At 35.1% G+C, this 13,979-nt stretch overlaps 1 protein-coding gene across 1 annotated transcript in view; it reads left to right on the forward strand.

The window, feature by feature from the left end:
- The window catches only part of Fen1 (Flap structure-specific endonuclease 1), a 39,494-nt gene that overhangs the window by 20,137 nt on the left and 5,378 nt on the right, over positions 1-13,979 (forward strand). Inside the window, exon 7 of the mRNA XM_081745382.1 lies at positions 3,172-3,361. Within this exon, the coding sequence (XP_081601508.1) occupies positions 3,172-3,361 (190 nt within the window). The remainder of the gene's footprint in view (positions 1-3,171; positions 3,362-13,979) is intronic.

The raw sequence follows: 13,979 nt of genomic DNA on the forward strand, positions 1-13,979 counted from the left end.
TGAAGATCTTCAGGCTACAGTTGAGGGAAACAGTGGGCAGACATGTGAGGAACTGAGACTACAATTCAGTGTGAGTGGACAAACCGTTCGGTATCACCTCCATCAACTTGGGAAGCACTACAAGTTGGATCGATGGGTCCCACATGATTTGACTCCGGGCCAGAAGGTAACGCGAGCAGACACATGTGTTTCTTTGCTGTCTCGTCTGAGGAAGGAGCCATTTTTGGACAGGGTGTTGACATGTGATGAGAAGTGGGTCCTGTACGAAGCATCACTGCGCCGTCATCATCGGTTAGTATCCCATGTTAGCAGTTGAGCCACAGTACTGTCAGCAATTGAGCCGTGTTCAAGAAAAACTTAAAACTCTGGAGCCAGCACTTCCGAATCGCAAAGGGGTCTTCCTGTTACAGGACAACGCTAAGCCCCACGTGGCTATGATGACCCGGGACATCATTCTACGCCTTGGATGGGAAATACTATTACATCTGCCATACTCCCCGGACATTGCATTTTCCAATTATCACCTTTTGTATTCCTTGGACAATAACATTAGAGGACGTCAGTTCAAATCCCTAGTAGAGGTGTAAAATGTACTTGATATCTTCTTCGTTTTACAGCCCACCAAGTTCTGCCGCGAAGGAATCCATGTCCGTCCAGAAGGTCGTCGATGCTGATGGGAACTATTTTTGATCTTCCAGGTACATCTTAGGTGACATCGATATTCGAAGGTGGTGGGTGAAAAAGCGATAGAACTTTCTTGGTCACCTTTATATATATACACGTGTATATTAAGTTGATTTTATATGTGAATAGATCTTTATTAGTGGTATGAATTTATGGTGGGTATATTGTATCGTCCTTGGATTGTTCGCCTAGGGTAACAATATGGGTTTCTCGAGAAAATCAGTTATAATATTATGAGAGAATTTCACACCAAACTATGCACATATCTATTTATTTAGCCATTAAGAGCGAGTAATATGTTGGAAAATTGCAACAAGAGGATGAACTCATTAGTTTCTCCTTCTATCACCACCCCTATTTTTAAAATATTGCGGAAATCAAAAGATACTGTGATAAACTTTCTCTCGTAATGATGAAACTTTCAGACTACGCTATATACATAAGTATCGAAATTCTTGTGGAACGGCTATGATCGTTCGTCTGTCGACTGCTATTAAAGAAAAGCGAAAGATCTATCAAGAAGCGGGTTTTTGGAATCGATTCAGTTGACCCAGTAATAGGTCCCATTTTCTCTATTATCCCTCTAATCAAACCGGAAGTGATAGAAATTAGCCCTTTTCTGTTTCTGTTGTTGATTGCCATAGAACAGTACTGGTAGTATATAGCGACTTCGTTAAATCAATTAAGCGTTTTAAGGAAGGGTACCAACTTCACCTTAATCTGTACTAAAACCGGAAGTGGTAGAAATTAACTACTAGTTCTGGTGTCAGTATTGATCTCTATAATACAAAAGCGGTGAGAGAGATGCGAGTAAAAGCAAGATATGGATTGAGCTTTCCAAGATTAACTTTCATCTCGACCTTTCTCTCTTTCTATAGAAACCAGAGGTGGTAGAAAATGCGGTTTCCGGTTTCAATACTCATCGCGATACTGAAAAACGGTGAAAGATACCGAGAAGGAGATTTTTGAAATGAACTCAATACCGCAAGAATAGTTTCCATTTCCGACTTTATTCCTCTATTAGAACCAGAATTGGTAGAAATCAAGTGTGGTTTGCTATTGATTCCGAGTCCAGGAATAGATTTCATGCCAGATTTATTCTACATAGTAATAATGGTAAAAGATAGTGAGAAAATGTTTTTGTTGTGGATTCAGCGTTCGATTACAGGTTCAATTTGACATATTATTCCTCCATTACACCTGGAAGCAATAGATCTACTGCTTCTGGTTTTTCAATATTGAATTCTCATATGTGCTTCAATGTACAATGAATTTCGTTGTTTAGTTATGTCTTTTCGCCCTTCTGTGACGAGGACAGACTGTCATGGCTGACTTTCCCATTAAACTCCTAAATCAGCGAATCAATTTTCGTTCTTCGTTTGACTTTTCTGGAAAAGAATTTTAAAAATCAAAGGGTAGTATACAGTATATCGTGGCAAAAGATGAAACTTATCCGATCTTCATCAAACTTTGCACGTTGGTAGATCTTGACAAGCTTAGTGCACATTTTGGTTCCCGAGTTATGGGCCATTTAAAGTGGCTTGGAATTAGTCAAATTTTCGAAGAAGAAGAAGAAGAAGAAGAAACTCTAATTGCTGTTAAGAACAAGAATACATGGAGCAAGTCTGTTTAGCATTAATTTGTGGCATAACTATGTTGTAAATGTAGTGTGTACTTAGAATAAAGATTTGCTTTTTTTAATGAAACATTTAATTTTTGCCCCAGTAGGGAAACTTACTACTATACATAATACGTTAAAGTTAATATGCAATTTTTGTAATGAAATGTTAATAAATTCCACGTACCTTTGCATATTTTTTGGAATCGTACCTCATGCGATGCTGGTATCTTCATCAAAGTATGGACGTTACCATTTGAATAGTAAATCGACTGGATATTCATATGTTACTTCGTTGATATTTTCATCACATATATTTGATTTAACAGCTTAAACTTCCACTCGATTTACTACTCAAAAGATGATATCCACTGAAATTGAACGTAACCAGTATCGCATGAGGTATTGAAATGATTAGAATTCAAAAAATAAAATTACACAAACCTACGTCGAATTTATTTAGTTTTGATACTATTAAAAGTTTACAATGCAAATTTTCAATTATATTAAGACAAATTGAGATACTGTTCTTGTTTTGTAAGTTCGCAGAAAGCTATAATTCTTACGATTATGCAGTTGTTACTGATATTTTCGTTTCATTGAATGTAGTTACTGATATTTTCGCGTTTCATTGAATGTAATTTTGAAAACAATATTTGAATGTAAATATTGCCATTGTATTAGTGTGTCTGTTAAGCTGAGCTGTTTTTACTATTATATTTCTCTCTATTTTAAGCAGTATGTGAAACATACACATTATTATTATATTGGTTACCTTATCAAAAATGATTCTTCGTGATCCGATTAATCAATGTACGTATATTCTTTCATGACCCGACACTTAATGTGGATCTGTATTTTTGTTTAAGTTAAAATGGTCTGAGCCTGATGAAGAAGGTTTAGTGAAATATTTGTGTGGAGAGAAAGCTTTCAACGAAGATCGCGTACGGAATGGAGCAAAAAAGTTAATGAAAGCTAGACATGGATCAACTCAAGGACGACTTGATTCTTTCTTCAAAGTTCTTCCAAGTACAAACAACACAAACAAAAGAAAGGCAAGTAAAACACTGTAATATTTAAACATTCTTTCTCGTGCATTTTTTTAAATTACTCCATCAATTGGTGTTTTGTAACTACGTGCACAAAGAAGATATATTATCAAAATGAAATTAAACTTTAAGCTTGCAGTCGAAATGTGCAATTTACGCATACTTCCCCATTAAAAGAAAGGAAGAGGACCCACCTAATGCTTCCAATAATTGTTGATTTGATAAAGTTTCGACAAATTGCTTTTGCATTCATCCGGTCAAAAAATCTAACTTAGAAGTGTGACGTCCTTCTTCCACATTTTTTTTTATTATACTCCAACCCTTGTAAATTTGTGTGATCATACATTATAAATACTTTTGCAAAATGCGAAGTTCTGATTTCACATTATCACGGTGAATTCAGAAAGAACTAGAAAATGGAATTATATACAAACTTCTATTTATAAGCCACAATTGTTGAAACTAACTACGCCATATTTTGTGTACGCTTTCCTAGTGATCAAAGTTGCAATATCATACACTCCGGTGATAATTTGTAATCAATTGTAAGTACAATTTCTGTGTGCAAATCCCCTATGAAACCTTTAATTACAGTTCAAAGTATTTTCAAATTTATTAATAAAGTGTTGATTTAGTAGTATGGGCTGTACTTTGCCTAACTTTTTGGCCCCTGGGTCCCTGCCTCAGGACCCATGGTCCCTGGCCGGGGTCAATGACCTAGGGGTACCTAGGACCACCCCCTCTAAATTTTGGCAGGGGTACCATGGCCCACCCCCTAAATTTTGGCAGGGGTACCTAGGACCACCCCCCTTAAATTTTGGAAATTGCCAAATCTAAAAATTTGGTGTGGTAGCCTAGAACCATAGTATGTACCTCTATCAGTATTGGGTGTCTATGTCGTTCCCTTTCATGGGTAAAAAATTGCCAAAAATTCAAATTTCGGGGGTTTTTGACCTAATTTATTCCCTTTGATGAGGTATTATTACCCTATATGGTTATATGGACTTATACAGGGGTCCATTACCTATCGTAAGACATGGGTACATTGGTGCACCCCTTTAAAATTTTGGGAAGAGTACCTTGGCCCACCCCTTCAATTTTGGAAATTGCCCAATTTAAACATTTGGTATTATAGTACCGGACCTTAACATGTATTACGATAAATTTGGGTGTTCCACCTCGTTCCCTTTTAGGGGTACAAAATTGTCAAAATATAAACGTAAGCAATACGTTGTACCACGTGTTTGGTCTTTTGGCCCAATTTATCCTCTTGGATGAGGTTCTATTACCTTATATGGTTATGTATAGGGGTCTATTCCCTATCATAAGACATAGGTACATTTGTGCACTCCTTTAAAAATTTGGGAGGGGGCCGCGGTGGCTCAGTGGTAGAGCGTTCACCTCTGGTGCTTGGGGTCCTGGGTTCGATCCCAGCCCTCGCCATGTGAACTTTGTGGTGGACAAACACCGTGTGCGTGGGTTTTCTCGGGGTTCTCCCGTTTCCTCCCACTTTCATCATTCCACCATTTCATTCATTACTCATCATCACCGTCTCCTTTAGCCTAACCGGCATAACCGTGGGACGTAAAACTCACAGATTTCATTTCATTAAAAATTTGGGAGGGGTACTTTGGCCCACCCCTTAAATTTTGGAAATTGACCAATTTAAACATTTGGTATTATAGTACTGGACCTTAACATGTATTATGATAAATTTGGGTGTTCCACCTCGTTCCCTTTTAGGGGTACAAAATTGTCAAAATATAAACGTAAGCAATACGTTGTACCACGTGTTTGGTCTTTTGGCCCAATTTATCCTCTTGGATGAGGTTCTATTACCTTATATGGTTATATGGTTATGTATAGGGGTCTATTCCCTATCATAAGACATAGGTACATTTGTGCACTCCTTTAAAAATTTGGGAGGGGTACTTTGGCCCACCCCTTAAATTTTGGAAATTGCCCAATTTAAACATTTGGTATTATAGTACCGGACCTTAACATGTATTATTATGATAAATTTGGGTGTTCCACCTCGTTCCCTTCTAGGGGTACAAAATTGTCAAAATATAAACGTAAGCAATACGTTGTACCACGTGTTTGGTTTTTGGTCCATTTTATCCCCCTTTGATGAGGTTCTATTACCTTATATGGTTATATGGTTATGTATAGGAGTCTATTCCCTATCATAAGACATAGGTACATTTGTGCACTCCTTTAAAAATTTGGCAGGGGTACTTTGGCCCACCCCTTTAATTTTGGAAATTGCCCCTTTTACATGTTTGGTATTATAGTATAGAACCCTAATATATATTACTATAAATTTGGGTGGTTCACCACGTTTCCTTTGATGGGTACGAAATTGCCAAATTTTAGTACAACCACGTGTTTGGTTTTGGCTCAATTTATCCCCTTGGATGAGGTCCTATTACCTTATATGGTTATATGATCATGTATAGGGGTCCATTCCATATCCCCTTAAATTTTGGAAATTTTCCAATTTAAGCATTCGGTATCATAGTACATGACCTCAACATGTATCATGATAAATTTGGGTGATCCATCTTGTTCCCTTTCATGGGTAAAAATTACTAAAATATAAACATAAGCAATATGTTGTACCATGCGTTTGGTTTTTGGCCCAATTTCTTCCCTTTGATGGGGTTCTATTACCTTATATGGTTATATGGTCATGTATATGGGTTCATTTCCTATCATAAGACATGGGTACATTGACGCACCCCTTGAAAAATTTGGGAGGGGTATTTTGGCTCATCCAGTCGGTTTTAGAAATTGTTTTAATATAAGCATTTGGTATCATAGTACAGGACTTCAATATGTACCACTATAAATTTGGATGGTCCACATCGTTCCCTTTCATGGGTAAAGAACTACCAAAAATCGAATTTCGGAGGTTATTGACACCTATTTAGCACGTTATATGGTTTATTACCTTTATATGTTTATGTTCCCTTTTAAATTTGGGAATTATCAAATAACAAAATTCGGTAAACGTTTTCTAGGACCCATTGGTGTTCCTCTTATGGCCAAATATTCAAAATTTAAATGTTATTGACCGGTTTTATTATTGAATAAGTACAGGATTTATTACTTTTTTTCATAAGACACAGGTGTATTTGTGTACCAATCTTAAATTTTGGGAGGGGGTACATTTCTTATTGTCGTATCAATAATTGGTAATTGGATAGTATATCATTCATTGGGTAAATCATTGTCAAATATGAGTATGATCACGTGATCAGTTATTAACCTATGATGGGATTAGGAGTCCAGGACATTGGTACATTAAAACTTTGTAGTATAATTTAAGAATTGTCAAATGAAATTACGTCATTGGTTTTGATTATTCACGCCAAATATAAACGTAAGCAAGACGTTGTACCACGTGATTGTCCTTGATGAGGTAGTGTACAGGGATTCATTTCCTTTGTTGTGGTACTTCTTAAGTTTGAGTACACACACTTCTAGAAAACAGTTGGTTCTACTCAGGTAAACAAATGACGGACATTATTGACCTTATTGAACATATAATAATATGATTAACTCTAAGACTTAGGTATATCAGGAGAAGTATTCTTTAAATTTGGGAATGGTGATAAACAGAATTTTAACATAAGGCGCGAAATTAGAAACAATACATTGAACTTTAGTCACAGCTCATAGTCTAAGATCATTGGTGGTGATTGATTTGAAATCTGATAGCTATCCTTATTGAATCTTATGACTCATAGACGAAAGGCAATACATGCTACAACACTGGCAAAGTTATTGTTAATGCAATTTGATTGGTTGATCACTATCTTTCCTGCAATCTGATTGGTTGATCACTATCTTTCGTGCAATCTGATTGGCTGATGATTTTCAAATCTTTGCTGTATTCAGTTTTAAGTTTTGTTTAACATTTAAAAATCTTGGTTTCGTTCAACATTTTGCACTCACTGATAAATATGATCAAAACCGTTTATTTGTTAATCGAATAGTTAAAAACCGGATAAAGTTTGACGGTTAACCGTGAAACGTAAAATTTTTTTAGTTTGAAATTTTTTTGCTTGAAATTTTTTTTTGAAAATTTTTTCGTTTCCAATTTTTTTTGTTTCAAAATTTTGTTTGAGATTTTTTCGTTTGAAATTTTTTGTTTGAAAATTTTTTCGTTTGAAATTTTTTGTTTGAAAATTTTTGTTCGAAAATTTTGTTTAAAATTTTTTGTTTAAAATTTTTCGTTTCCAAATTTTTTGTTTGAAATTTTTGTTTCAAAATTTTGTTTGAAATTTTTTTCACTTCAAAATTTTGTTTGAATTTTTTTTGGTTTCAAATTTTTTGTTTGAATTTTTTTTTTGTTTCAAAATTTTGTTTCAAAGATTTTTGTTTGAAATTTTTATTTGAAACTTTGGTTTGACATTTTTAAAAGTTTGTGCACTCATTAGTAAAGAACCGGAACTGTTTAGAACAAAAACCTTTGACAACATTGTGGTGCAATAGTACACGTCAGAACCTGGGGTTGTACTTGAAATGAAAAAAACACAATTCATTGAAATGGATCATTTTATTACACTCCACATACATCCATACCAGATAGTGGTTCTGGATGTTGTCGATACAATGTATTTTGAACTTCTTGCACTAGTTTGTCTTTAGCATATAATTTTAATTCCAATTGAAGTCTTTTAAGGTCTATTGCGATATCAATTGGTGGAAACTCAATGTCCATTTGATCACAAATAAACTGTTTATCAATACAGGTATGCACCCACGAACGATGTTGACAACCATCACAATATCTAGATACATGTTGTACAATATGCATAACACATTTTTCAAAATAGTACTTTTTCAGGAATATACTAGTTTTGTTGCACACTTCCACTGCATGTTTAACACACTGAAATACGCTGATGAATTTGTTCCATTCAGTTTGTGTTAGATACACCATGTTACGAGGGACATGGAATGTACTCTTTTTACGTAACAGCACCATCTTCTCTTCGAGGACTGTACGCAGCACCACTTCATGATTTGAGCCTAATGATTTGACTATGGTCACATTTAGCTCATCATGAAAATAATCGTTCATTTGGTCGATTCGTGAACATAATATTTGCCATTCTTCACAGGTCAGTTGTACACCAAATTGTTCTGCTTTGCCCAATCGAATCACTGGTTTAAATGTTCTAGCACTGATACCAATCATCACATGTTTTGTTTGAAATATATTTATTGGATAATAGCTTGCGAAGATGAACTCTTTATCGTTAGAAGTACACATCTTTCCTCCTGAAAAGCACTTGCTCAAATGATTTCGTGAAATGACAGTGTATTGATTGATTTATAGAGCTACGGCTGACGTCATTGGAAAGGAATGTGCTGACGTTTGAATTCATGGTTTCATCACAGTTGCTGACGTCATGCTGACCAACCAAATTCATACAACTATGTCTGATGTGCTGACGTTTGAATTCATGATTTCATCACAATTGCTGACGAATCTGGCTGTGTACTAAATTCAAATTGATGACTTCGACCCAAGAATCCTTTGTAACATAAAGATACAGATCCAGTATTTAAGAAACGCAGCAGTTCTTCTTGTTTTGATGCTTCCATGGGAAAATAGCTTGCTGGTAAAATTATATTCTTATCATTTTCAAGCTTCACTACGATTCTTAATCCAAACTTTGTAGGGATCGTTTGGCTAGCTAAGATTCTATAAGGTACATTCTGTTGTAAATCAGTAATCTTGGTAAATGATTTCATCACATCACGTGTGTTTAGAAACTGCAGACAAGTAGCCATGATGATGTTATCATGAATACTAACTCGAACGATACTTATATATGATGCAAAACTGATGACGTTGCATTATCATATTCTGACGTGTATTATTGCACCACAATGTTGCCAGACGTTTTAGTTCTAAACAGTTGCGGTTCTTTACTAATGAGTGCACAAACTTTTAAAAATGTCAAACAAAAATTTCAAACAAAAAATTTTCAAACAAAAAAAATTTGAAACAAAATTTTCCAAACAAAACTGTTCAAACAAAAATTTTTAAACAAAAAATTTTCAAACAAAATTTTGCAACAAAAAATTTCAAACAAAAAAAAATTTCAAACAAAATTTTGAAACAAATTTCAAACAAAATTCTGAAACAAAAAAATTCAAAAACAAATTTGAAACAAGAGTTTTCAAACAAAAACTTTCAAACAAAAAATTTTCAAATAAGTGTTAAACAAAACTTAAAACTGAATGCAGCAAAGATTTGAAACTCAGCAACCAATCAAATTGCACGAAAGATAGTGATCAGCCAATCAGATTGCACGAAAGATAGTGATCAACCAATCAAATTGCATCAACAATAACTTTGCCAGTGTTGTAGCATGTATTCCCTTAAGACTATGAGTCATAAGATTCAATAAGGTTAGCTATGTATCCCTGTACACTACCTCATCAAGGTCAATCACGTGGTACATCGTATTGCTTACGTTTATATTTGGCTGTAATAATCAATACCAATGACGCATTCTCAAATTATCCTACAAAGTTTAAATGTACCAATGTCCTGGACTCCTAATCCCATCATAGGTCAATAACTGATCACGTGATCATACTAATATTTCACAATGATTTACCCAAAAAACAATTACCAATTATTGATATGACAATAAGAAATGTACCCCTCCCAAAATTTAAGATTGGTACACAAATACACCTGTGTCTTATGAAAAAGTAATAAATCCTGTACTCATTTAATAATAAAGCCGGTTAATAACCTTTAAATTTTGAATATTTGGCCATAAGAGGAACACCAATGGGTCCTAGAAAACGTTTACCAAATTATGTTATTTTATAATTCCCAAATTTAAAAGAGAACATAAACATATAGAGATAATAAACCATATAACGTATTAAATAGGAGTCAATAACCTCCGAAATTTGATTTTTGGTAGTTCTTTATCCATGAAAGGGAACGATGTGGACCATCCAAATTTATAGTGGTACATATTGAAGACCTGTACGAAGATATCAAATGCTTATATTAAACAATTTCTAAAACTGAGTGGATGAGTCAAGATACCCCTCCCAAATTTTTAAAGGGTGCATCAATGTACTCATGTCTTATGATATGAAATGAACCTATATACATGACCATATAAACATATACGGTAATAAGACCGCATCAAACGGGATAAATTGGGCCAAAAACCAAACACGTGATACAACATATTGCTTATCTTTATATTTTGGCATTTTTTTTTTTACTCATGAAAGGGAACAAGGTGGACCACCCAAATTTATAGTAATATATATATATATATATATATTAGGGTCTTATACTATTATACCAAATGTTTAAATTGGGCAATTTCCAAAATAAAGAGGTGGGCCAAGGTATCATGCATCAGGTCCCGGGGTGCATCAATATACCCATGTCTTATAATAGGGAATGGGCCAATATACATAACCATATAATCATATAAGGTAATAGGACCTCATCCAAGGGGATAAATTGAGCCAAAAACAAACACGTGGTTGTACTAAAATTTGGCAATTTCGTAGCCCTAAAAGGAACGAGGTGAACCACCCAAATTTATCATAATACATGTTAGGGTCCAGTACTATAATACCAAATATATAAAATGAGCAATTTCTAAAATTTAAGGGGTGGGCCAAGGTACCCCTCCCGGGGTGCACAAATGTACCTATGTCTTATGATAGGGAATAAACCCCTATACATAACCATATAACCATATAAGGTAATAGGACCTCATCCAAGGGGATAACTTAGCTCAAAACCAAACACGTGGTACAACGTATTGCTTACGTTTATATTTTGGCAATTTTGTACCCTAAAAGGGAACGAGGTGGACCACCCAAATTTATCATAATACATGTTAGGGTCCAGTACTATAATACCAAATATATAAAATGAGCAATTTCTAAAATTTAAGGGTGGGCCAAAGTACCCCCTCCCAAATTTTTAAAGGAGTGCACAAATGTACCTATGTCTTATGATAGGGAATAGACCCCTATACATAACCATATAAGGTAATAGAACCTCATCCAAGAGGATAAATTGGGCCAAAAGACCAAACACGTGGTACAACGTATTGCTTACGTTTATATTTTGACAATTTTGTACCCCTAAAAGGGAACGAGGTGGACCACCCAAATTTATCATAATACATGTTAGGGTCCGGTACTATAATACCAAATGTTTTAAATTGGGCAATTTCCAAAATTTAAGGGGTGGGCCAAAGTACCCCTCCCAAATTTTTAAAGGAGTGCACAAATATACCCATATCTTATGAAAGGTAATGGACCCCTATACATGACCATATAACTATATAGAATAATAACACCTCATCAAAGGGGATAAAATCGACCAAAAACCAAACACGTGGTATAACGTATTGCTTACGTTTATATTTTGACAATTTTGTACCCCTAGAAGGAAACGAGGTGGAGCACCCAAATTTATCATAATAATACATGTTAAGGTCCAGTACTATAATACCAAATGTTTAAATTGGGCAATTTCCAAAATTTAAGGGGTGGGCCAAAGTACCCCTCCCAAATTTTTAAAGGAGTGCACAAATGTACCTATGTCTTATGATAGGGAATAGACCCCTATACATAACCATATAACCATATAAGGTAATAGAACCTCATCCAAGAGGATAAATTGGGCCAAAAGACCAAACACGTGGTACAACGTATTGCTTACGTTTATATTTTGACAATTTTGTACCCCTAAAAGGGAACGAGGTGGAACACCCAAATTTATCATAATACATGTTAAGGTCCGGTACTATAATACCAAATGTTTAAATTGGTCAATTTCCAAAATTGAAGGGGTGGGCCAAAGTACCCCTCCCAAATTTTAAAGGGGTGCACCAATGTACCCATGTCTTATGATAGGTAATGGACCCCTATACATGACCATATAACTATATAAGGTAATAGGACCTCATCAAAGGGGGATAAAATGGACCAAAAACCAAACACGTGGTACAACGTATTGCTTACGTTTATATTTTTGGCAATTTTGTACCCCTAAAAGGGAACGAGGTGGACCACCCAAATTTATCATGATACATATTAGGGTCCTATACTATAATACCAAATGTTTAAATTGGGCAATTTCCAAAATTTAAGGGGTGGGCCAAGGTACCCCTCCCAAATTTTTCAAGGGGGGCATTAATATACCCATGTCTTATGATAGGTAATGGACCCCTGTATACGTCCATATAACCATATAGGGTAATAATACCTCATCAAAGGGAATAAATTAGGTCAAAAACCCCCGAAATTTGAATTTTTGGCAATTTTTTACCCATGAAAGGGAACGACATAGACACCCAATACTGATAGAGGTACATACTATGGTCCTAGGCTACCACACCAAATTTTTAGATTTGGCAATTTCCAAAATTTAAGGGGGGTGGTCCTAGGTACCCCTGCCAAAATTTAGGGGGTGAGCCATGGTACCCCTGCCAAAATTTAGAGGGGGTGGTCCTAGGTACCCCTAGGTCATTGACCCCGGCCAGGGACCATGGGTCCTGAGGCAGGGACCCAGGGGCCAAAAAGTTAGGCAAAGTACAGCCCATACTACTGATTTCTTCTGTTGACTTCAATTGATACCCAGTTTTGCAGAACTTTTCACAAATCACAATTCTTTCTTAACTTAGTACCTACTCTAAACATTACGTGCGTACGTGATGATAATTTTTTGCGGATTGTAATTAACTCTGCTTTATGTCTTAGGAGAGTTGGTAATGTAAACTTTTGCCTACCGTGAGCTTACATTTTTCTTAATATAAATTGGTAATTATCCCATTGCTTGTCCAAGCTCAACCATGATTCTTAGTTCTTATAAAATGCAATTCATACACGTTTTTATGCACAACCGAGGAGGCTTTCTATAAAACTTTCACTTCTCTAAGCTCATGTTATGAAGTATGAAGTTATGAGGCTTTCTATAAAACTTCCACTTCAGTGTTATGAAATGTTTAGATAACCTTATTTTACATCCCTGACATGTTTCTTTTGCTAATTGATTTGCAGTTAGCAAAAATTTATGATGGAAGAATGTAATATTTAGAAGACATACTGTATTTAGGTTGACAGAATTCTGATCTGTGAAAAGTTCTCCAAAATTGGCTGAGATATTGAAAGTCAATAAGCTAACTAAAGATTTCATAGATATTTGCAGTGAAGTTGTACTTAGGACTTCACCACCAAATACGATATGGCAACTTTGACCACTAGGAAAGGAGCATACAAAATATGGTGTCGTAGTTTGTTATAACAATCGTGACTTGTAAATAGAATTTTGTATATAATTCAATTTTCTAATTCATTGTGAATTCACAGTGACAGTGTGGAATTGTAACTTCGGATTCTATTGGAATATTTATAAGATAATATTTAATAAATTTACAGTTGATGAGAATATACTAAAATGTAGCAGGAAGACGCCACATTTCTAAATTGGAATATTTTTTGATCAGATAAAGGTAATAATTGTCGAAACTGTTATTAGATAAACATAATTATTGGACACTTGGATGAGTAAACACCTTCTTCCCTCTCATTTAAGCTTGAAGTGTTCA

Source organism: Thermobia domestica, chromosome 2, assembly GCF_964235325.1.
Source record: "Thermobia domestica chromosome 2, izTheDome1.hap1.1, whole genome shotgun sequence".
In the NCBI taxonomy this organism is placed as follows: Eukaryota; Metazoa; Arthropoda; class Insecta; order Zygentoma; family Lepismatidae; genus Thermobia; species Thermobia domestica.